Source organism: Bombina bombina, chromosome 1, assembly GCF_027579735.1.
Source record: "Bombina bombina isolate aBomBom1 chromosome 1, aBomBom1.pri, whole genome shotgun sequence".
NCBI classification, from domain to species: domain Eukaryota; kingdom Metazoa; phylum Chordata; class Amphibia; order Anura; family Bombinatoridae; genus Bombina; species Bombina bombina.
This window is the reverse complement of record NC_069499.1, coordinates 150,950,041-150,975,050: the sequence shown is the minus strand read 5'-3', so window position 1 is coordinate 150,975,050 and position 25,010 is coordinate 150,950,041. Positions and strand designations below refer to the sequence as shown.

The following is a 25,010-nucleotide window of genomic DNA, read 5'->3' as shown; positions in this document are numbered from 1 at the left end:
GATTATGTGGACCTAAAGCTAAAACATTTGAGGTGACACTGAATAGATGGAAATGATCACTCAGGACATAAAATATGTTAAATATGAGCTAATATTTATTATTAATAAAAAGAGATGATTAAAATATTTTCTTTGAAAATTTATTAGTAAAATAATTTTTTAAATTTTTTTTAAAAAAATGATTAAAAATAGAATTTAATTGAATTTTGTATTAAAAAGCTGATATAATAATGTTTTTCAGCAAAAATAACAGAGGCAAAAATGAAAAGAAAAGATATAAGTGAGGTGAGTGTACTGAGCAGAGGATATAGTTAGTATACACAGCACATTTAGTTAGTATGTTAGTATAGTTAGTGAGGTTATTCAAACAACAGATGCGGTTAATATACAGCAAGTGTAATGAGTGCAGTGGATTTGATTGAGGTTAAAGTGTAAACTAAAAATGGGTCAGCTAAAGGTGTATAAGCTCAAGTGGTGTGTGCTAAAAGTGGTGTGTGCTAAAAATGTATTATAAATTAAAATTATGTCAAATAAACAGCTATAAAATAAATATACCTAAATTCATCAAGTGGACAGTTGTGCAAAAAAGCAATGTAAATGAAACTTAGCTAAAAAATAAAGTTAAATATTAAAGTTAAATAGAGCTAGGTTAATAAGGCAAAGTTAGTACAACTAAAACAGCGTAACTAAAATTTGGTATTAAAAATTGCCATTTCAAACACAATTGTGATAGAACTGTAAAATGAAAGTTCTTTTCTGTGCACAGATAAAGAGTGTTGGCATATGCAAAATGTTGGGCAAGTGAAATTTTCAGTGCCGTCTCCTTTTTATGTTAAAAGTACCTTGTGAGATCAGACTCACAGTCTTTTTTGTAATTCAATCCTATGGTAAAATCAAATGAAGTAATCCAAAGTTCAGGTAATACCAGGTTACCTTAAGCTGCTTTTATTCAAGGAAGCATCTGTCAGGTTGTTAATATAGTACCTTGTTTCTTTCCTTGTCCTTTGTGGTAAAGCCAGGTTACCACTATGAATTTCAAGCCGCATACAGGGCTGGTGTGACGTTAATGTGGTGCTTCCGCGTCTGGAAGCAGAGTAGTTCTCGTCTGGTCTTTTTCTTGATGATGGTAGTCTGACGTCACAGACTACGGTGGCTCAAATTGGCCAAAAAGAAGTAACGCGTTTCGGTCGTGGACCTTTCTCAAACTTCTGATTTGCTCTGTGTTCGTCTTGGTCTTTATATAGCAGAGCTTGTAACTTGATGTATGTAAGCACCTCCTTATTTGTTGTCAAAGGGCTAACATCTATAGGAAATGGGCAATTATCGTTATAATCATATATGGCTAATATTACAAAGACTGATTATTAGAGGAATAGATTACAGCTAAAAAATTAAAAGAAAACAATATTGCGAGTGGGGGAAATCATTTTTAAAAACTATCTTATAGAAGTATATCTTATAAAAAAGTATCATATATAGAAGTGTAAAATAATATACTTTTTGCCTGCGAGGTTTTTGCTGATTTTGGGGGTGACATAGTTTATAAGCCAATTATATTTTTGGATATTATAAAAACTAACATAGATAGGGAAAAAAGGTAAAAACATTATATGCTGCTATTTAGTATATGTAAAACAGATGGTTATATATAATAGTTTATAGAGGGGGTATTTATGTACGTGTAAATTTAATATTTTGATAATGGATCGTTATGAATTGATATTTTGATTTTTGATTAAAAGATCTGTTCATTGAGCCTACATCTACATATTAAAAGTCTATGATTTAAAGTTTATAACTTAAAATTAGAAATACATAACTCATTATATTAACCTGTATTGTATATTTCATTATATTGAACCATATTATATATTGTCTTCAAATGACAGTTAGTGTAGAACAAATTTAATCCCTAGACGTCCATCAGAGGACTAGAAGTTCATACTATGTCTTATTTATTAAATAGAAAATAATATATATACTTTATTCATGCAGAAAACTCCCTAGATTGAACTCTAAATTCATGCCTTTAGGAGTTAGAGTATCTAGATCAAAGATCCATTTGGCCTCTAATCTTAGGAGGGCATAAGTTGGATTCCCTCCTCTCCAATTTCTCTTCAGTTTATCTATAATGGTATAGCTGAAATGTTTCAAATTGCCATTATTGCATGCTTTGAAATGTTTTGGTACTGGGAGTTCTTTATTTCTATCATCATTCATGTGTTCAATAGATGAGATGTGTTCTCTAATACGGTCCTGAGCTGTTCTATCCGACTCACCTACATACTGGGTTCCACAGCTACATTCTAGTAGATATATAATATGTTTGTCAGTACATCTATGGGTCCCTTTTATGTGGAATTCTTTGCCTGTTGTAGTCGATCTAATAGACTTTCTTTTTGTAGCATATTTGCAGGCCTTGCAAGTACAGCATGGAAAAAATCCTTGCACGTCCCTTCCCCATAGGTCTTTTTGGTCTTTCATATTTAATTTCTTTTTTAGATCTGTAGGTACTAACATGTTCTTTAGATTTTTTGATTTTTTATATATTATTTTTGGATATTCAGGTAAAGATGAACCCAAAACTGTATCTTTTTTCAGAATGGGCCAGTGCTTTCTCATTACTCTTTCTATGATCCCTTTATTACAATTGTACTGTGTTATAAATGGAAGAAAAATGTCTCCATTTTTTTACTTATCTTTTTTGTGTGTATTGAGCAGTTTTTCCCTTGGTTTATCTTTGCACATAAGCATTTCTGCTTCTATTACTTCTTTTTTGTATCCCCGCTCTGTAAATCTATTAATTAAAATATTTGACTGTTGTAAATAATCTTCCTCGTTATTACAGTTCTTTCGTATCCTAGTGAATTGACTTTTCGGAATATTGTCCTTCCATCTCTCTAGATGGCAGCTGGTCGCATGTATATAATTGTTTGTGTCAACAGGTTTAAAATAGGTTTTGGTAAAGATTTTATTTGCTTCTATTCTGATATCTAAATCTAAAAACTGGATATTTGAGTGGCTGCTGGTATAGGTGAATTTTAGATTGTTTAAATTGTTATTCATACGAGATATAAACCAGTCTAGTTCTTCTATTTCCCCTTTCCACACTATCAGAATATCGTCTATATACCTCTTGTAGAGAACCAGGTTTGCTCCCAGATCTATGGAGTCTAGAAAGATATGTTCCCAGAGACCCATAAATAAATTGGCATAGCTGGGAGCAAACCTGGTTCCCATTGCTGTGCCACATTGCTGAACGTAAAATTTTTTTTTTTTTTTTTTTTTTTTTTTCAAAAACAAAAAAGTTGTGGTTGAGGATAAACTTAATACTCTCTATAATGAATTCTTTTTGCTCTTTGGGTAGGGAGTGATCTTTATTTAGATAGAATTCGACTGCTTCTAAACCTTTAAGATGTTCAATACATGTATAAAGTGCCGACACATCGCATGTGGCCAAAATATAATCGCTTTCCCATTCTAAATTTTGTAATATATTTAAAACTTCTGTAGAGTCCTTTAGATATGAGGGGAGACTTACTACATACTTTTGTAGGTATTGGTCTACATATTGCGATAATTTTGCCGTAAGTGAGCCAATCCCTGATATTATAGGGCGACCTGGGGGAGAGATAAGACTTTTGTGTATCTTGGGTAGACAATAAAACAGTGGGATTTTTGGAAACTTTATCGACAGAAAGGCATATTCTTTATCATTCAGAATGCCTAATTCATTAGCTTTTAAGAGAAATGCATCTAGTTCTTTTTTGTAGATGGGGGTGGGATCTTTGTTTAGTGTTTTATATGTCTTATTATCGTTCAGTAAAGTATATGCCATGTCTGTGTATTTCACTTTATCTAGAATCACTATGCCCCCTCCTTTGTCTGCCGGTTTGACTATAATGTTTTTGTTCTTTTCTAGTCTTTTGATAGCTTCATATTGTTTTTTATCGATATTTGAACGTGTCTTATTTAGTTTATTTTCATCTAAACCTTTAATATCGTCTAAGACCATTTTTTCAAAGGTTTCTATTGCTCCCCCTTTGATATGTTTTGGGTAAAAAGTGGATTTTTGTTTTAGGTTAGTGTGTACAAAACTATCTTTTTCCACATCTTGATTCGAAATTATTTCTCTCTCCAAAGAGGTTTTTAGAAACCATTTTTTGACTGTTATGTTTCTTATGTATTTGTGTACATCAATATACGTGTTAAATTTATTTAACCTTTGTGTGGGGGCGAAGGACAATCCTTTGTTCAAAATTTTTATCTCATTTTCATCTAATGGGTTTTCGCTAAGGTTGTATATTCCTTTACTCTCTATCTTTGTCTTATGTTTTTTATTTGTCTGTTTTCCTCTCCCTCTCTTTCCTCGTTTTCTGATGCTCTTCTTTTCCTTTGTGCTCTTGCTGATTGAGGTATGTTTGCTTGTGTCGGTGTTTGTGGATCTTTTAGTTGACTTGTGTGACCTTTGTCTAAAAAAGGCACTTTGTTTGATCCTATATTTGAAGAATTTGATGTATCTAATACTTCTGTGGATTTGTTTTTGTTTTGCTGGGATTCATTTCTGTCTGTATCTAAAATAGAATATCTGTTTGATGTGGGGATAGTAAGTTCTTCATTAATGCTTAGTAGCCTATTGGAATAATTGGGTTTGTGATGATAATCTGTCCTATTGTGGTTATCTCTCCTAAAATGTGGTGTATAGTGATTCTGATAGGTAGTATTATTCTCATATTCGAAATGTCTCTCGTGTTGGTATTGATTTCTCTCGTGCTGGTATTGATTTCTATGCTGAAATTGATCATTTTGCTGAAATTGATCTCTATGCTGAAATTGATTTCTGTGTTGGAATTGATCTTCGTGCTGAAATCGGTTTCTATATTGAAAATGTTTTCTACGATCAAAATGATCCCAATTGTAATGTGAGTTTTGAGAAGTATTTTCATTGTGGTATTGGTTTCTTCCCTGGTGAAATGTGTTTCCATTTTGTTGGAAATTTGGGTGCATTGCTCTGTTGTATTGTGGTCTGTGTGAATTGTTATGGTTTTGAGGGTATCTATTCTGGTGGTGATAGTAGTTATGGTTTTGTTTATAGGGAGGTCTATAGTGGTGGTTTTTTGTATTCCTGGAAGTGGGTTGATTGTCATAATTTACATTTTCTATTTGTGCAGAGTTATTTTCCTTCGTAGATGCATTATTTGTGTTATTCCTCCTTTCTGCTCTCCAACTATGTGTAATATATTTCTCAGGATTTGCTTCCATTTTATGTGAAGCATAGTCGTCTCTGTCTCTTTTAAGTTTCTTGATTTTAACTAGAACTATTTCTTCTTTTGTATTTTTCAGTTTCTCTTTCATGGATTTCTCTTTCTCTTTAAACTCTGTACTTTCCTTAAAATCTTGTAATTTAATCTCAAGATTAGAAATTTTTTCTTCTGTTTGGCTAATGATCGAGTTTCTGTGTTCTAAAATTAACTTAATTAGTTTCATAGAAGCCTCTTCTAATATATTCCTCCATTTTTCTTTTAGGGAGTCATCCTCTAACTTAAATGCACATTCTTTTTTTATTCGTAAACCCCTTGGGACAATACTCTCTTTTATATACGACTCAAAGAAAGCACATTCAATTTTATGTTTCATTTCAACCAAGAGTAAAGATTCTAATTCAGTTAGTAATTTGGTCAGAGTTTCTGTGTCTATCTGAATACTAGGATTTTTGTTTTGTATAACATTTGCCATGTTAGTATATAGACTGTTTCTAAGGTCAAAAATGCTTTCTTCCTCATTGTTTCTGCTGCTACTCTCCATGTCTGGGGATATCAGACTGAATTGGAATATATCTAGGGAGAGAGAGAGCGCTGAAACAATTCACCTCAAAGTATACAGGTTGATATCAAAAAATCCCCAGATAAAATTGATGATTGAAATCTATGTAAATAGTCTTCCTGCGCTAAAGGCCAGATTATGTGGACCTAAAGCTAAAACATTTGAGGTGACACTGAATAGATGGAAATGATCACTCAGGACATAAAATATGTTAAATATGAGCTAATATTTATTATTAATAAAAAGAGATGATTAAAATATTTTCTTTGAAAATTTATTAGTAAAATAATTTTTTAAAATTTTTTTAAAAAAATGATTAAAAATAGAATTTAATTGAATTTTGTATTAAAAAGCTGATATAATAATGTTTTTCAGCAAAAATAACAGAGGCAAAAATGAAAAGAAAAGATATAAGTGAGGTGAGTGTACTGAGCAGAGGATATAGTTAGTATACACAGCACATTTAGTTAGTATGTTAGTATAGTTAGTGAGGTTATTCAAACAACAGATGCGGTTAATATACAGCAAGTGTAATGAGTGCAGTGGATTTGATTGAGGTTAAAGTGTAAACTAAAAATGGGTCAGCTAAAGGTGTATAAGCTCAAGTGGTGTGTGCTAAAAGTGGTGTGTGCTAAAAATGTATTATAAATTAAAATTATGTCAAATAAACAGCTATAAAATAAATATACCTAAATTCATCAAGTGGACAGTTGTGCAAAAAAGCAATGTAAATGAAACTTAGCTAAAAAATAAAGTTAAATATTAAAGTTAAATAGAGCTAGGTTAATAAGGCAAAGTTAGTACAACTAAAACAGCGTAACTAAAATTTGGTATTAAAAATTGCCATTTCAAACACAATTGTGATAGAACTGTAAAATGAAAGTTCTTTTCTGTGCACAGATAAAGAGTGTTGGCATATGCAAAATGTTGGGCAAGTGAAATTTTCAGTGCCGTCTCCTTTTTATGTTAAAAGTACCTTGTGAGATCAGACTCACAGTCTTTTTTGTAATTCAATCCTATGGTAAAATCAAATGAAGTAATCCAAAGTTCAGGTAATACCAGGTTACCTTAAGCTGCTTTTATTCAAGGAAGCATCTGTCAGGTTGTTAATATAGTACCTTGTTTCTTTCCTTGTCCTTTGTGGTAAAGCCAGGTTACCACTATGAATTTCAAGCCGCATACAGGGCTGGTGTGACGTTAATGTGGTGCTTCCGCGTCTGGAAGCAGAGTAGTTCTCGTCTGGTCTTTTTCTTGATGATGGTAGTCTGACGTCACAGACTACGGTGGCTCAAATTGGCCAAAAAGAAGTAACGCGTTTCGGTCGTGGACCTTTCTCAAACTTCTGATTTGCTCTGTGTTCGTCTTGGTCTTTATATAGCAGAGCTTGTAACTTGACGTATGTAAGCACCTCCTTATTTGTTGTCAAAGGGCTAACATCTATAGGAAATGGGCAATTATCGTTATAATCATATATGGCTAATATTACAAAGACTGATTATTAGAGGAATAGATTACAGCTAAAAAATTAAAAGAAAACAATATTGCGAGTGGGGGAAATCATTTTTAAAAACTATCTTATAGAAGTATATCTTATAAAAAAGTATCATATATAGAAGTGTAAAATAATATACTTTTTGCCTGCGAGGTTTTTGCTGATTTTGGGGGTGACATAGTTTATAAGCCAATTATATTTTTGGATATTATAAAAACTAACATAGATAGGGAAAAAAGGTAAAAACATTATATGCTGCTATTTAGTATATGTAAAACAGATGGTTATATATAATAGTTTATAGAGGGGGTATTTATGTACGTGTAAATTTAATATTTTGATAATGGATCGTTATGAATTGATATTTTGATTTTTGATTAAAAGATCTGTTCATTGAGCCTACATCTACATATTAAAAGTCTATGATTTAAAGTTTATAACTTAAAATTAGAAATACATAACTCATTATATTAACCTGTATTGTACATTTCATTATATTGAACCATATTATATATTGTCTTCAAATGACAGTTAGTGTAGAACAAATTTAATCCCTAGACGTCCATCAGAGGACTAGAAGTTCATACTATGTCTTATTTATTAAATAGAAAATAATATATATACTTTATTCATGCAGAAAACTCCCTAGATTGAACTCTAAATTCATGCCTTTAGGAGTTAGAGTATCTAGATCAAAGATCCATTTGGCCTCTAATCTTAGGAGGGCATAAGTTGGATTCCCTCCTCTCCAATTTCTCTTCAGTTTATCTATAATGGTATAGCTGAAATGTTTCAAATTGCCATTATTGCATGCTTTGAAATGTTTTGGTACTGGGAGTTCTTTATTTCTATCATCATTCATGTGTTCAATAGATGAGATGTGTTCTCTAATACGGTCCCGAGCTGTTCTATCCGACTCACCTACATACTGGGTTCCACAGCTACATTCTAGTAGATATATAATATGTTTGTCAGTACATCTATGGGTCCCTTTTATGTGGAATTCTTTGCCTGTTGTAGTCGATCTAATAGACTTTCTTTTTGTAGCATATTTGCAGGCCTTGCAAGTACAGCATGGAAAAAATCCTTGCACGTCCCTTCCCCATAGGTCTTTTTGGTCTTTCATATTTAATTTCTTTTTTAGATCTGTAGGTACTAACATGTTCTTTAGATTTTTTGATTTTTTATATATTATTTTTGGATATTCAGGTAAAGATGAACCCAAAACTGTATCTTTTTTCAGAATGGGCCAGTGCTTTCTCATTACTCTTTCTATGATCCCTTTATTACAATTGTACTGTGTTATAAATGGAAGAAAAATGTCTCCATTTTTTGACTTATCTTTTGTGTGTGTATTGAGCAGTTTTTCCCTTGGTTTATCTTTGCACATAAGCATTTCTGCTTCTATTACTTCTTTTTTGTATCCCCGCTCTGTAAATCTATTAATTAAAATATTTGACTGTTGTAAATAATCTTCCTCGTTATTACAGTTCTTTCGTATCCTAGTGAATTGACTTTTCGGAATATTGTCCTTCCATCTCTCTAGATGGCAGCTGGTCGCATGTATATAATTGTTTGTGTCAACAGGTTTAAAATAGGTTTTGGTAAAGATTTTATTTGCTTCTATTCTGATATCTAAATCTAAAAACTGGATATTTGAGTGGCTGCTGGTATAGGTGAATTTTAGATTGTTTAAATTGTTATTCATACGAGATATAAACCAGTCTAGTTCTTCTATTTCCCCTTTCCACACTATCAGAATATCGTCTATATACCTCTTGTAGAGAACCAGGTTTGCTCCCAGATCTATGGAGTCTAGAAAGATATGTTCCCAGAGACCCATAAATAAATTGGCATAGCTGGGAGCAAACCTGGTTCCCATTGCTGTGCCACATTGCTGAACGTAAATTTTTTCTTCAAAAACAAAAAAGTTGTGGTTGAGGATAAACTTAATACTCTCTATAATGAATTCTTTTTGCTCTTTGGGTAGGGAGTGATCTTTATTTAGATAGAATTCGACTGCTTCTAAACCTTTAAGATGTTCAATACATGTATAAAGTGCCGACACATCGCATGTGGCCAAAATATAATCGCTTTCCCATTCTAAATTTTGTAATATATTTAAAACTTCTGTAGAGTCCTTTAGATATGAGGGGAGACTTACTACATACTTTTGTAGGTATTGGTCTACATATTGCGATAAATTTGCCGTAAGTGAGCCAATCCCTGATATTATAGGGCGGCCTGGGGGAGAGATAAGACTTTTGTGTATCTTGGGTAGACAATAAAACAGTGGGATTTTTGGAAACTTTATCGACAGAAAGGCATATTCTTTATCATTCAGAATGCCTAATTCATTAGCTTTTAAGAGAAATGCATCTAGTTCTTTTATGTAGATGGGGGTGGGATCTTTGTTTAGTGTTTTATATGTCTTATTATCGTTCAGTAAAGTATATGCCATGTCTGTGTATTTCACTTTATCTAGAATCACTATGCCCCCTCCTTTGTCTGCCGGTTTGACTATAATGTTTTTGTTCTTTTCTAGTCTTTTGATAGCTTCATATTGTTTTTTATCGATATTTGAACGTGTCTTATTTAGTTTATTTTCATCTAAACCTTTAATATCGTCTAAGACCATTTTTTCAAAGGTTTCTATTGCTCCCCCTTTGATATGTTTTGGGTAAAAAGTGGATTTTTGTTTTAGGTTAGTGTGTACAAAATTATCTTTTTCCACATCTTGATTCGAAATTATTTCTCTCTCCAAAGAGGTTTTTAGAAACCATTTTTTGACTGTTATGTTTCTTATGTATTTGTGTACATCAATATACGTGTTAAATTTATTTAACCTTTGTGTGGGGGCGAAGGACAATCCTTTGTTCAAAATTTTTATCTCATTTTCATCTAATGGGTTTTCGCTAAGGTTGTATATTCCTTTACTCTCTATCTTTGTCTTATGTTTTTTATTTGTCTGTTTTCCTCTCCCTCTCTTTCCTCGTTTTCTGATGCTCTTCTTTTCCTTTGTGCTCTTGCTGATTGAGGTATGTTTGCTTGTGTCGGTGTTTGTGGATCTTTTAGTTGACTTGTGTGACCTTTGTCTAAAAAAGGCACTTTGTTTGATCCTATATTTGAAGAATTTGATGTATCTAATACTTCTGTGGATTTGTTTTTGTTTTGCTGGGATTCATTTCTGTCTGTATCTAAAATAGAATATCTGTTTGATGTGGGGATAGTAAGTTCTTCATTAATGCTTAGTAGCCTATTGGAATAATTGGGTTTGTGATGATAATCTGTCCTATTGTGGTTATCTCTCCTAAAATGTGGTGTATAGTGATTCTGATAGGTAGTATTATTCTCATATTCGAAATGTCTCTCGTGTTGGTATTGATTTCTCTCGTGCTGGTATTGATTTCTATGCTGAAATTGATCATTTTGCTGAAATTGATCTCTATGCTGAAATTGATTTCTGTGTTGGAATTGATCTTTGTGCTGAAATCGGTTTCTATATTGAAAATGTTTTCTACGATCAAAATGATCCCAATTGTAATGTGAGTTTTGAGAAGTATTTTCATTGTGGTATTGGTTTCTTCCCTGGTGAAATGTGTTTCCATTTTGTTGGAAATTTGGGTGCATTGCTCTGTTGTATTGTGGTCTGTGTGAATTGTTATGGTTTTGAGGGTATCTATTCTGGTGGTGATAGTAGTTATGGTTTTGTTTATAGGGAGGTCTATAGTGGTGGTTTTTTGTATTCCTGGAAGTGGGTTGATTGTCATAATTTACATTTTCTATTTGTGCAGAGTTATTTTCCTTCGTAGATGCATTATTTGTGTTATTCCTCCTTTCTGCTCTCCAACTATGTGTAATATATTTCTCAGGATTAGCTTCCATTTTATGTGAAGCATAGTCGTCTCTGTCTCTTTTAAGTTTCTTGATTTTAACTAGAACTATTTCTTCTTTTGTATTTTTCAGTTTCTCTTTCATGGATTTCTCTTTCTCTTTAAACTCTGTACTTTCCTTAAAATCTTGTAATTTAATCTCAAGATTAGAAATTTTTTCTTCTGTTTGGCTAATGATCGAGTTTCTGTGTTCTAAAATTAACTTAATTAGTTTCATAGAAGCCTCTTCTAATATATTCCTCCATTTTTCTTTTAGGGAGTCATCCTCTAATTTAAATGCACATTCTTTTTTTATTCGTAAACCCCTTGGGACAATACTCTCTTTTATATACGACTCAAATAAAGCACATTCAATTTTATGTTTCATTTCAACCAAGAGTAAAGATTCTAATTCAGTTAGTAATTTGGTCAGAGTTTCTGTGTCTATCTGAATACTAGGATTTTTGTTTTGTATAACATTTGCCATGTTAGTATATAGACTGTTTCTAAGGTCAAAAATGCTTTCTTCCTCATTGTTTCTGCTGCTACTCTCCATGTCTGGGGATATCAGACTGAATTGGAATATATCTAGGGAGAGAGAGAGCGCTGAAACAATTCACCTCAAAGTATACAGGTTGATATCAAAAAATCCCCAGATAAAATTGATGATTGAAATCTATGTAAATAGTCTTCCTGCGCTAAAGGCCAGATTATGTGGACCTAAAGCTAAAACATTTGAGGTGACACTGAATAGATGGAAATGATCACTCAGGACATAAAATATGTTAAATATGAGCTAATATTTATTATTAATAAAAAGAGATGATTAAAATATTTTCTTTGAAAATTTATTAGTAAAATAATTTTTTAAAATTTTTTTAAAAAAATGATTAAAATAGAATTTAATTGAATTTTGTATTAAAAAGCTGATATAATAATGTTTTTCAGCAAAAATAACAGAGGCAAAAATGAAAAGAAAAGATATAAGTGAGGTGAGTGTACTGAGCAGAGGATATAGTTAGTATACACAGCACATTTAGTTAGTATGTTAGTATAGTTAGTGAGGTTATTCAAACAACAGATGCGGTTAATATACAGCAAGTGTAATGAGTGCAGTGGATTTGATTGAGGTTAAAGTGTAAACTAAAAATGGGTCAGCTAAAGGTGTATAAGCTCAAGTGGTGTGTGCTAAAAGTGGTGTGTGCTAAAAATGTATTATAAATTAAAATTATGTCAAATAAACAGCTATAAAATAAATATACCTAAATTCATCAAGTGGACAGTTGTGCAAAAAAGCAATGTAAATGAAACTTAGCTAAAAAATAAAGTTAAATATTAAAGTTAAATAGAGCTAGGTTAATAAGGCAAAGTTAGTACAACTAAAACAGCGTAACTAAAATTTGGTATTAAAAATTGCCATTTCAAACACAATTGTGATAGAACTGTAAAATGAAAGTTCTTTTCTGTGCACAGATAAAGAGTGTTGGCATATGCAAAATGTTGGGCAAGTGAAATTTTCAGTGCCGTCTCCTTTTTATGTTAAAAGTACCTTGTGAGATCAGACTCACAGTCTTTTTTGTAATTCAATCCTATGGTAAAATCAAATGAAGTAATCCAAAGTTCAGGTAATACCAGGTTACCTTAAGCTGCTTTTATTCAAGGAAGCATCTGTCAGGTTGTTAATATAGTACCTTGTTTCTTTCCTTGTCCTTTGTGGTAAAGCCAGGTTACCACTATGAATTTCAAGCCGCATACAGGGCTGGTGTGACGTTAATGTGGTGCTTCCGCGTCTGGAAGCAGAGTAGTTCTCGTCTGGTCTTTTTCTTGATGATGGTAGTCTGACGTCACAGACTACGGTGGCTCAAATTGGCCAAAAAGAAGTAACGCGTTTCGGTCGTGGACCTTTCTCAAACTTCTGATTTGCTCTGTGTTCGTCTTGGTCTTTATATAGCAGAGCTTGTAACTTGACGTATGTAAGCACCTCCTTATTTGTTGTCAAAGGGCTAACATCTATAGGAAATGGGCAATTATCGTTATAATCATATATGGCTAATATTACAAAGACTGATTATTAGAGGAATAGATTACAGCTAAAAAATTAAAAGAAAACAATATTGCGAGTGGGGGAAATCATTTTTAAAAACTATCTTATAGAAGTATATCTTATAAAAAAGTATCATATATAGAAGTGTAAAATAATATACTTTTTGCCTGCGAGGTTTTTGCTGATTGAGTCGTATATAAAAGAGAGTATTGTCCCAAGGGGTTTACGAATAAAAAAAGAATGTGCATTTAAATTAGAGGATGACTCCCTAAAAGAAAAATGGAGGAATATATTAGAAGAGGCTTCTATGAAACTAATTAAGTTAATTTTAGAACACAGAAACTCGATCATTAGCCAAACAGAAGAAAAAATTTCTAATCTTGAGATTAAATTACAAGATTTTAAGGAAAGTACAGAGTTTAAAGAGAAAGAGAAATCCATGAAAGAGAAACTGAAAAATACAAAAGAAGAAATAGTTCTAGTTAAAATCAAGAAACTTAAAAGAGACAGAGACGACTATGCTTCACATAAAATGGAAGCTAATCCTGAGAAATATATTACACATAGTTGGAGAGCAGAAAGGAGGAATAACACAAATAATGCATCTACGAAGGAAAATAACTCTGCACAAATAGAAAATGTAAATTATGACAATCAACCCACTTCCAGGAATACAAAAAACCACCACTATAGACCTCCCTATAAACAAAACCATAACTACTATCACCACCAGAATAGATACCCTCAAAACCATAACAATTCACACAGACCACAATACAACAGAGCAATGCACCCAAATTTCCAACAAAATGGAAACACATTTCACCAGGGAAGAAACCAATACCACAATGAAAATACTTCTCAAAACTCACATTACAATTGGGATCATTTTGATCGTAGAAAACATTTTCAATATAGAAACCGATTTCAGCACGAAGATCAATTCCAACACAGAAATCAATTTCAGCATAGAGATAAATTTCAGCAAAATGATCAATTTCAGCATAGAAATCAATACCAGCACGAGAGAAATCAATACCAACACGAGAGACATTTCGAATATGAGAATAATACTACCTATCAGAATCACTATACACCACATTTTAGGAGAGATAACCACAATAGGACAGATTATCATCACAAACCCAATTATTCCAATAGGCTACTAAGCATTAATGAAGAACTTACTATCCCCACATCAAACAGATATTCTATTTTAGATACAGACAGAAATGAATCCCAGCAAAACAAAAACAAATCCACAGAAGTATTAGATACATCAAATTCTTCAAATATAGGATCAAACAAAGTGCCTTTTTTAGACAAAGGTCACACAAGTCAACTAAAAGATCCACAAACACTGACACAAGCAAACATACCTCAATCAGCAAGAGCACAAAGGAAAAGAAGAGCATCAGAAAACGAGGAAAGAGAGGGAGAGGAAAACAGACAAATAAAAAACATAAGACAAAGATAGAGAGTAAAGGAATATACAACCTTAGCGAAAACCCATTAGATGAAAATGAGATAAAAAAAATTTGAACAAAGGATTGTCCTTCGCCCCCACACAAAGGTTAAATAAATTTAACACGTATATTGATGTACACAAATACATAAGAAACATAACAGTCAAAAAATGGTTTCTAAAAACCTCTTTGGAGAGAGAAATAATTTCGAATCAAGATGTGGAAAAAGATAGTTTTGTACACACTAACCTAAAACAAAAATCCACTTTTTACCCAAAACATATCAAAGGGGGAGCAATAGAAACCTTTGAAAAAATGGTCTTAGACGATATTAAAGGTTTAGATGAAAATAAACTAAATAAGACACGTTCAAATATCGATAAAAAACAATATGAAGCTATCAAAAGACTAGAAAAGAACAAAAACATTATAGTCAAACCGGCAGACAAAGGAGGGGGCATAGTGATTCTAGATAAAGTGAAATACACAGACATGGCATATACTTTACTGAACGATAATAAGACATATAAAACACTAAACAAAGATCCCACCCCCATCTACAAAAAAGAACTAGATGCATTTCTCTTAAAAGCTAATGAATTAGGCATTCTGAATGATAAAGAATATGCCTTTCTGTCGATAAAGTTTCCAAAAATCCCACTGTTTTATTGTCTACCCAAGATACACAAAAGTCTTATCTCTCCCCCAGGCCGCCCTATAATATCAGGGATTGGCTCACTTACGGCAAATTTATCGCAATATGTAGACCAATACCTACAAAAGTATGTAGTAAGTCTCCCCTCATATCTAAAGGACTCTACAGAAGTTTTAAATATATTACAAAATTTAGAATGGGAAAGCGATTATATTTTGGCCACATGCGATGTGTCAGCACTTTATACATGTATTGAACATCTTAAAGGTTTAGAAGCAGTCGAATTCTATCTAAATAAAGATCACTCCCTACCCAAAGAGCAAAAAGAATTCATTATAGAGAGTATTAAGTTTATCCTCAACCACAACTTTTTTGTTTTTGAAGAAAAATTTTACGTTCAGCAATGTGGCACAGCAATGGGAACCAGGTTTGCTCCCAGCTATGCCAATTTATTTATGGGTCTCTGGGAACATATCTTTCTAGACTCCATAGATCTGGGAGCAAACCTGGTTCTCTACAAGAGGTATATAGACGATATTCTGATAGTGTGGAAAGGGGAAATAGAAGAACTAGACTGGTTTATATCTCGTATGAATAACAATTTAAACAATCTAAAATTCACCTATACCAGCAGCCACTCAAATATCCAGTTTTTAGATTTAGATATCAGAATAGAAGCAAATAAAATCTTTACCAAAACCTATTTTAAACCTGTTGACACAAACAATTATATACATGCGACCAGCTGCCATCTAGAGAGATGGAAGGACAATATTCCGAAAAGTCAATTCACTAGGATACGAAAGAACTGTAATAACGAGGAAGATTATTTACAACAGTCAAATATTTTAATTAATAGATTTACAGAGCGGGGATACAAAAAAGAAGTAATAGAAGCAGAAATGCTTATGTGCAAAGATAAACCAAGGGAAAAACTGCTCAATACACACAAAAAAGATAAGTCAAAAAATGGAGACATTTTTCTTCCATTTATAACACAGTACAATTGTAATAAAGGGATCATAGAAAGAGTAATGAGAAAGCACTGGCCCATTCTGAAAAAAGATACAGTTTTGGGTTCATCTTTACCTGAATATCCAAAAATAATATATAAAAAATCAAAAAATCTAAAGAACATGTTAGTACCTACAGATCTAAAAAAGAAATTAAATATGAAAGACCAAAAAGACCTATGGGGAAGGGATGTGCAAGGATTTTTTCCATGCTGTACTTGCAAGGCCTGCAAATATGCTACAAAAAGAAAGTCTATTAGATCGACTACAACAGGCAAAGAATTCCACATAAAAGGGACCCATAGATGTGCTGACAAACATATTATATATCTACTAGAATGTAGCTGTGGAACCCAGTATGTAGGTGAGTCGGATAGAACAGCTCGGGACCGTATTAGAGAACACATCTCATCTATTGAACACATGAATGATGATAGAAATAAAGAACTCCCAGTACCAAAACATTTCAAAGCATGCAATAATGGCAATTTGAAACATTTCAGCTATACCATTATAGATAAACTGAAGAGAAATTGGAGAGGAGGGAATCCAATTTATGCCCTCCTAAGATTAGAGGCCAAATGGATCTTTGATCTAGATACTCTAACTCCTAAAGGCATGAATTTAGAGTTCAATCTAGGGAGTTTTCTGCATGAATAAAGTATATATATTATTTTCTATTTAATAAATAAGACATAGTATGAACTTCTAGTCCTCTGATGGACGTCTAGGGATTAAATTTGTTCTACACTAACTGTCATTTGAAGACAATATATAATATGGTTCAATATAATGAAATATACAATACAGGTTAATATAATGAGTTATGTATTTCTAATTTTAAGTTATAAACTTTAAATCATAGACTTTTAATATGTAGATGTAGGCTCAATGAACAGATCTTTTAATCAAAAATCAAAATATCAATTCATAACGATCCATTATCAAAATATTAAATTTACACGTACATAAATACCCCCTCTATAAACTATTATATATAACCATCTGTTTTACATATACTAAATAGCAGCATATAATGTTTTTACCTTTTTTCCCTATCTATGTTAGTTTTTATAATATCCAAAAATATAATTGGCTTATAAACTATGTCACCCCCAAAATCAGCAAAAACCTCGCAGGCAAAAAGTATATTATTTTACACTTCTATATATGATACTTTTTTATAAGATATACTTCTATAAGATAGTTTTTAAAAATGATTTCCCCCACTCGCAATATTGTTTTCTTTTAATTTTTTAGCTGTAATCTATTCCTCTAATAATCAGTCTTTGTAATATTAGCCATATATGATTATAACGATAATTGCCCATTTCCTATAGATGTTAGCCCTTTGACAACAAATAAGGAGGTGCTTACATACGTCAAGTTACAAGCTCTGCTATATAAAGACCAAGACGAACACAGAGCAAATCAGAAGTTTGAGAAAGGTCCACGACCGAAACGCGTTACTTCTTTTTGGCCAATTTGAGCCACCGTAGTCTGTGATGTCAGACTACCATCATCAAGAAAAAGACCAGACGAGAACTACTCTGCTTCCAGACGCGGAAGCACCACATTAACGTCACACCAGCCCTGTATGCGGCTTGAAATTCATAGTGGTAACCTGGCTTTACCACAAAGGACAAGGAAAGAAACAAGGTACTATATTAACAACCTGACAGATGCTTCCTTGAATAAAAGCAGCTTAAGGTAACCTGGTATTACCTGAACTTTGGATTACTTCATTTGATTTTACCATAGGATTGAATTACAAAAAAGACTGTGAGTCTGATCTCACAAGGTACTTTTAACATAAAAAGGAGACGGCACTGAAAATTTCACTTGCCCAACATTTTGCATATGCCAACACTCTTTATCTGTGCACAGAAAAGAACTTTCATTTTACAGTTCTATCACAATTGTGTTTGAAATGGCAATTTTTAATACCAAATTTTAGTTACGCTGTTTTAGTTGTACTAACTTTGCCTTATTAACCTAGCTCTATTTAACTTTAATATTTAACTTTATTTTTTAGCTAAGTTTCATTTACATTGCTTTTTTGCACAACTGTCCACTTGATGAATTTAGGTATATTTATTTTATAGCTGTTTATTTGACATAATTTTAATTTATAATACATTTTTAGCACACACCACTTTTAGCACACACCACTTGAGCTTATACACCTTTAGCTGACCCATTTTTAGTTTACACTTTAACCTCAATCAAATCCACTGCACTCATTACACTTGCTGTATATTAACCGCATCTGTTGTTTGAATAACCTCACTAACTATACTAACATACTAACTAAATGTGCTGTGTATACTAACTATATCCTCTGCTCAGTACACTCACCTCACTTATATCTTTTCTTTTCATTTTTGCCTCTGTTATTTTTGCTGAAAAACATTATTATATCAGCTTTTTAATACAAAATTCAATTAAATTCTATTTTTAATCATTTTTTTAAAAAAATTTTAAAAAATTATTTTACTAATAAATTTTCAAAGAAAATATTTTAATCATCTCTTTTTATTAATAATAAATATTAGCTCATATTTAACATATTTTATGTCCTGAGTGATCATTTCCATCTATTCAGTGTCACCTCAAATGTTTTAGCTTTAGGTCCACATAATCTGGCCTTTAGCGCAGGAAGACTATTTACATAGACACACAGTACATAACATGACAGGTTTTCATGTTATTTTCATGCATGGGTCATTATACAAGCACAAAGTTGTTTTTTTGACGGTAATATGTATGGAAGCACCTTCCAGGTGAGTTCACCAGCTGTAAATGCAGGTGTATGCTTGATATTGATTGTGCAATTAACTAAATGACTTATGCACAACACATGAGTATTTAGATATAGATAACATCATTACTGTGGTTTTCTGTTTTTGGATGGCAGCATCGTGGAGTCTTATATTATATTAAAGAACAATATGGTGTATTAACATTGCCAAACATGACTTAGAAAGACAATGCAATTTTGAACATATTTAAATGTAATTAGTATGCAATGGTTTTCATTCTCTTGTTATCCTTTGTGGGAAGGAGAATACCATTTTAAAGACATTTTCATGTATTTGTATGCAACATTTTTTATTCTCTTGCTATCCTTTGTGGGAAGGAAATGCAATTTTAAAGACATTTTCATGTATTTTGTATGCAATAGTTTTCAGTCTCTTGCTATCATTTGTGGGAAGGAGATTGCCATTAAAGACATTTTCATATTTTTTGTATGCAATTGTTTTCAGTCTCTTGCTCTCCTTTGTTGGAAAATATTTTCTGGGTGAATTGAGGAATAATGTGGTGTATTAACATTGCCAGACATGACTTAGAAAGACAATGCTTTTTAAAACTTTGTATTGGTTATATTTGTCTCAGCGTCTAAAAAGCATCACAAACCTTTCAGATTTTTCAGACCCATTGATTTCTATGGCATTCGTAGCCTCCGAGGTGGCGGTTTGGATGTAAATTTTGAATTTCTGATAATTTAGTAAGAGGTTCAATTATAGTCGATTAAGAGGGTAACACAGTATTATGCTCGAATAACACAAGCATTGATCTGCGTTGGATTGAGATGGTGGGAGCATATATTACGTCACACATTTTAACATTTGACAATCCTGAGACTTTGTTAACTACTGCGGATCAATCTTGTGTCAAATTTGACGCGGGATTCCAGCACATTATCAGTTGAAGCTTTGATAAATCTAACACAATATATCTGAAATATTAATAATGCAGTCTGATTTATATATTATTTTATTCTTTTTCTCAGGTTGATGACATTGTGTATTGTGCTTTGCAATTTATTAGATATGTTTTTAAAGAGGGATATCAGTGTGGTGTGATTGGTTTTGTGTATTATTACACATTACATTGCTGTAACATATTAAGCTCTATTATATAATGAGTTTAAATATGCTACATTTCCATGATGCTGAGCAGAGTTCTGAATTGTTTACATTTAATAATATTTCCCAGGGCTGGAATGGGACCAAAAAAAGGCCCGGGCATTTTAGGGCAAAAAAGCCCACTCCCCCTCCACCATTTTTTTTTTTCTTTCAATATTTATTTATAAACCAACAAAATATCCAGACATTCTCTGTAGCAGAATAAGAAAAAAAAATTCTGTTACATGTACATATTAATCTTACCACGCAGGGTAATTTGGGACAAAACTTTAACAAATACTATATCAAGTAAGACAAAAATAGGAAATTAATTATACATATATACCTATTTGTAACAACTTAATTATCTGGGTATATAATTATACTTTGCCTAGCAATTTCCTCCTTTTCTCTCTCCTCCTTTCTCTTGTTTCTAGTTTTATATTGGCAATAGATTGATGTTGGTGTATTGTTGTGTTTTTTTTTTCTTTTATTCTTTAATCTTGTATTTAACAGCCCCCCCAAATCAAAAAAAAAAAAAAAAAAAAAAGGGTCCCTCCAGTTCTCCTACCCCCAACCTCGTTCCACATTTCAGGGTATGCTGTGATTTGCCGTTTTCTAGATTGGCAATCTACGTCCATTCAGGTGGTAAACTACCTGACTGCACCAAGATGTCAAAAAAAGTTGTTTTCTTTATACCAGAAATTATTTGATCTTGGATTAGGGGGGAGTAGGATTTTATTATAACCAGCCATTTTTGAAAATATTTCTCCAAATTCCCTTCTATAAATAAATCACTTGAGTATTGTTCTATAATAATTGTATTGGCCACCAACGATTTATATTTTTGAAAAGATATAAATTTATTAGATTTCCAATTTAATAAAATTATATTACGAGCAGCCAATATAATTGTGTTAATTGTCTTGTGATACTTATTTTCCGAAGGTTTACACAGGAAGAAAACCTCTGATGGACCTATCTTATATGAGACTTCTAAGCTAAGAGATAACCAGAAATTTATCTTATTCCAAAACCTCCACCATTTCTTATTCACATACATGCAGGCACATATCGTACACAACACACACACTACACAGTATTCACATTCATGCCGACACACAGCATTCACATACATGCAGAGACTCAACACAAACACTAACACAGTATTCACATTCATGCAGGCACACACCATTCACATACAAGCACTCAACAGACACACACACACACACTACACAGCATTCAAAAATGCAAACACACACACACACACACACTACACAGAATTCACATAAATGCAGGCACACAACATACACACATCATTCACATACATGCAGGCACACAACATACACATAATTCACATACATGCAGGCACACAACATACACATAATTCACATACATGCAGGCACACAACACACACACAGTATTCACATACATGCATGCACACAACACACACAGCATTCACATACATGCATGCACACAACATACACAGCATTCACATACATGCAGGCACACAACATACACAGCATTCACATACATGCAGGCACACAACATGCACATACATGCATGCACACAGCATACCCAGCATTCACATACATGCAGACACACAACATACACAGCATTTACATGCATGCAGGCACACAACATACACAGCTTTCACATACATGTGGACACACAACATACACAGCATTCACATACATGCAGACACACAACATACACAGCATTCACATACATGCAGACACACAACACATACACACAGCATTCACATACATGCATTCACTCACCATACACAGCATTCACATACATGCATGCACACACCATACACATCATTCACATACATGCATGCACACACCATACACAGCATTCACATACATGCAGGTACACAACATACACAGCATTCACATACATGCAGGCACACAACATACAAAGCAATCACATACATGCAGACACACAACACACACACACAGCATTCACATACATGCATTCACACAACATACACAGCATTCACCTACATGCATGCACATACCATACACAGCATTCACATACATGCATGCATACAACATTCACATACATGTAGGCACACAACATACACAGCATTCACATACATGCAGGCACACAACATTCACATTCATGCATGCACACAACATACATAGCAATCACATACATACAGGCACACAACATACACAGCATTCACATACATGCAGACACACAACATACACAGCATTCACATACATGCTGACACACAAAACATGCACATTCAAGTACTAAGCATAGCATACACATTTGTATAACACACAAGGGAAAACTAAATAGCAGCTTCCAAATTTAATTTAGATGGGAAATGTAAGGTATCTGAGCCCAGTGTCACTAATCTGTAAAAGTGGGTGCTGATGTCCTGGGAGAAAAAGACTGCTACAGATGTGCTTCCTAAGGCTCACTGATGTGATCAACTAGGTTAAAGGTCAGGAAACTGCAGTAAATATGTCAAGAACAGCTGAACATGTGTGGCAGCTTCTGCTGCAAACCACAAACAGCTGAGACTTCTGCATAAAACTGGTTCTTACCTGGCTCACTGAACTATTATCTCTCTTCTAGGGCAAGTTTCAGAACTCCATGTTCTCACAGTTTTATATTTTCATTTAGCAGCAGGAGACCCCACCCCCATGCTATGCATTGTGAGTCAGACTGTTCTACTATGGATTCCTTCTAAGGGCTACTATATTGTTATTTTTATGAGTGATGCATTTTGTCAGGGCCGCCATCAGGGGGTGACAAGGGTGACTCCTGTCAGGGACCCAATGGGTCAGGGGGGGCCTCATGAGGCAAGAACTAAAAAATTTTTTTTTAATTTTGGCAGTCATCAATGGGTACTACAGTAGAGTGCTAATTGAGCATGGGGAATGTTATTACAAGGAGTAAAGTATTAGCATTTGAGAGGATTTCTGTGCACTAAACCACTATGCACAGTGTGAGACAGATTGGCACTTTGTTTATACAGTGTGTGCCTGAGTCAGACGGCAGATCACTTTCATTTGCAGAGGAGGTAGGACTTACTTAGCAAATGTTTTTTATTTCTTTGTGCAATTTTGGATTGTAACTTCAGTGTGGTAGTAGTTGTATGGTGGGGCCAGGGGTCCATAAAAACACATTTTTTTTTTAGCAGCAGTGTATTGATGATTATTTGACAATGCTGTAGAAATTCTATATTTAAAACCATGCAGAAATGTTTCTTCCTCAATACACAAATGGTAAGTATGCATTTTTTAATATATATATATATATATATATATATATATATATATATATATATATATATATATATATATATATATATATATATATATATATATATATATATATATATACATTCCAGTTCACTGCCCCTTTATGCAAGGACTTTCCAGATGCAAGGAGGCATTTTATCTAAGATTTTTACATCTGCATAAAATGTTATACACTCAGACTAAGATTGCTCAGTGTTTGAAATGAGACAGGTTAACTTAAAACTGTTCAGTTTACACTACAGCTGACTTAATTTTGAAATACATACTAACAAGCCTAAATCCTGCATTTAACCAGATCAAATGATATGAGTACAACAGCTTATGGTTCCACCAAGACCATATAGAGTACAGCATTTTCAAAATCCTTAAGTACAGCTGACAGATGGGAACATTTGTACACTATATTTGAAGTGGTGCTCTTGGTTGGGAAAAATGGGGAAAAAACAAACAAACACATGTCAACCTTTTAAATGTACTTTTCTTCATCTAGTCATCTACCCAGATCATTAATGTACAATTTTGAATTCACAGAATTATTTTTGTTTGCACATTTACAAATATGATTCTTTAAAAAGTGATCTCTTCATTTCTGCAATTTTTTATCATGCATGTCACACACTGTTGATTTAGGGGATGCAAGGTGCATACATGTTTCCTCCTGTGAGTGTTTCTGTGGGTGTCTGTGTTTATGTCTTTGTGCTTTAGTTTGTGTCTTTATGAGTGTGTATGTATTTTTTTCTGTGGGTCTCTCTGTGAGGGTGGGTGTGTATGTCTTTGTGTGTTTTATGTGGTTGTCTCTCTGTGTGTGTATGTCTTTGTGTGTTTTCTGAGGCTGTCTCTGTCAGTGTTTCCTTGGGTGTATGTGCAAGTTTGAGTTTGTGTGTGTGTGTGTGTGTATCCATTGTCTGTTCCTTTTTAGGACATTTTGACCTTACTACTGATTATTCACATCTTTCTACAGACTTTGAGACTAGTGAGACCTTTCCGGAAGTCACCAATCCACCATTTAACCTTTAAATTATTGTTTAGGCAGTTCAGGGCCCTTCCTTTCAGCCACTGCATGCTGTTGTCATCATTTAGTTGGCATCTTCCTTTACAAAAAGATAATCAGAACTCCATATTTTGTTTTCTAAATCTCCTTTTTTTACAAAACTGTTTACCTCATTACTTGTCAGGTCAATGTAAACAAGTGCCTGTTTGGGTGTCTGTGTCTGAGTGTTCTTCTTTGCGTGTCTGCTGTGTGTGTGTGTTTCGGTGTATGAGAGTGTCTGTGTGTTTGAATGTTACTACCTTTACAACATTTCCAAGTTTAAATAGACACATAAGAATAAAGTGCATATATGTTTTAGTCACTTGATCAAAAATTGCACATGTCAAAGGAGGGGGGGGGCCCTGATCAATGGTCAAGTCAGGGGCCCCAGCATTTCTGTGGTGGCCCTGCATGTTGTGCTCTTTA

At 33.2% G+C, this 25,010-nt stretch overlaps 1 protein-coding gene across 1 annotated transcript in view; it reads right to left on the bottom strand.

Moving 5' to 3' along the window:
• The window catches only part of LOC128656961 (GATA zinc finger domain-containing protein 14-like), a 33,259-nt gene extending 21,516 nt beyond the window's left edge, over nucleotides 1–11,743 (bottom strand). Inside the window, exons 1-3 of the mRNA XM_053711164.1 lie at nucleotides 11,527–11,743; nucleotides 10,405–11,334; nucleotides 4,467–5,396 (exon numbers count right to left, since the gene is read on the bottom strand). Of these exons, the coding sequence (XP_053567139.1) occupies nucleotides 4,467–5,396; nucleotides 10,405–11,334; nucleotides 11,527–11,743 (2,077 nt within the window). The remainder of the gene's footprint in view (nucleotides 1–4,466; nucleotides 5,397–10,404; nucleotides 11,335–11,526) is intronic.
• Nucleotides 11,744–25,010: the final 13,267 nt, after the last annotated feature.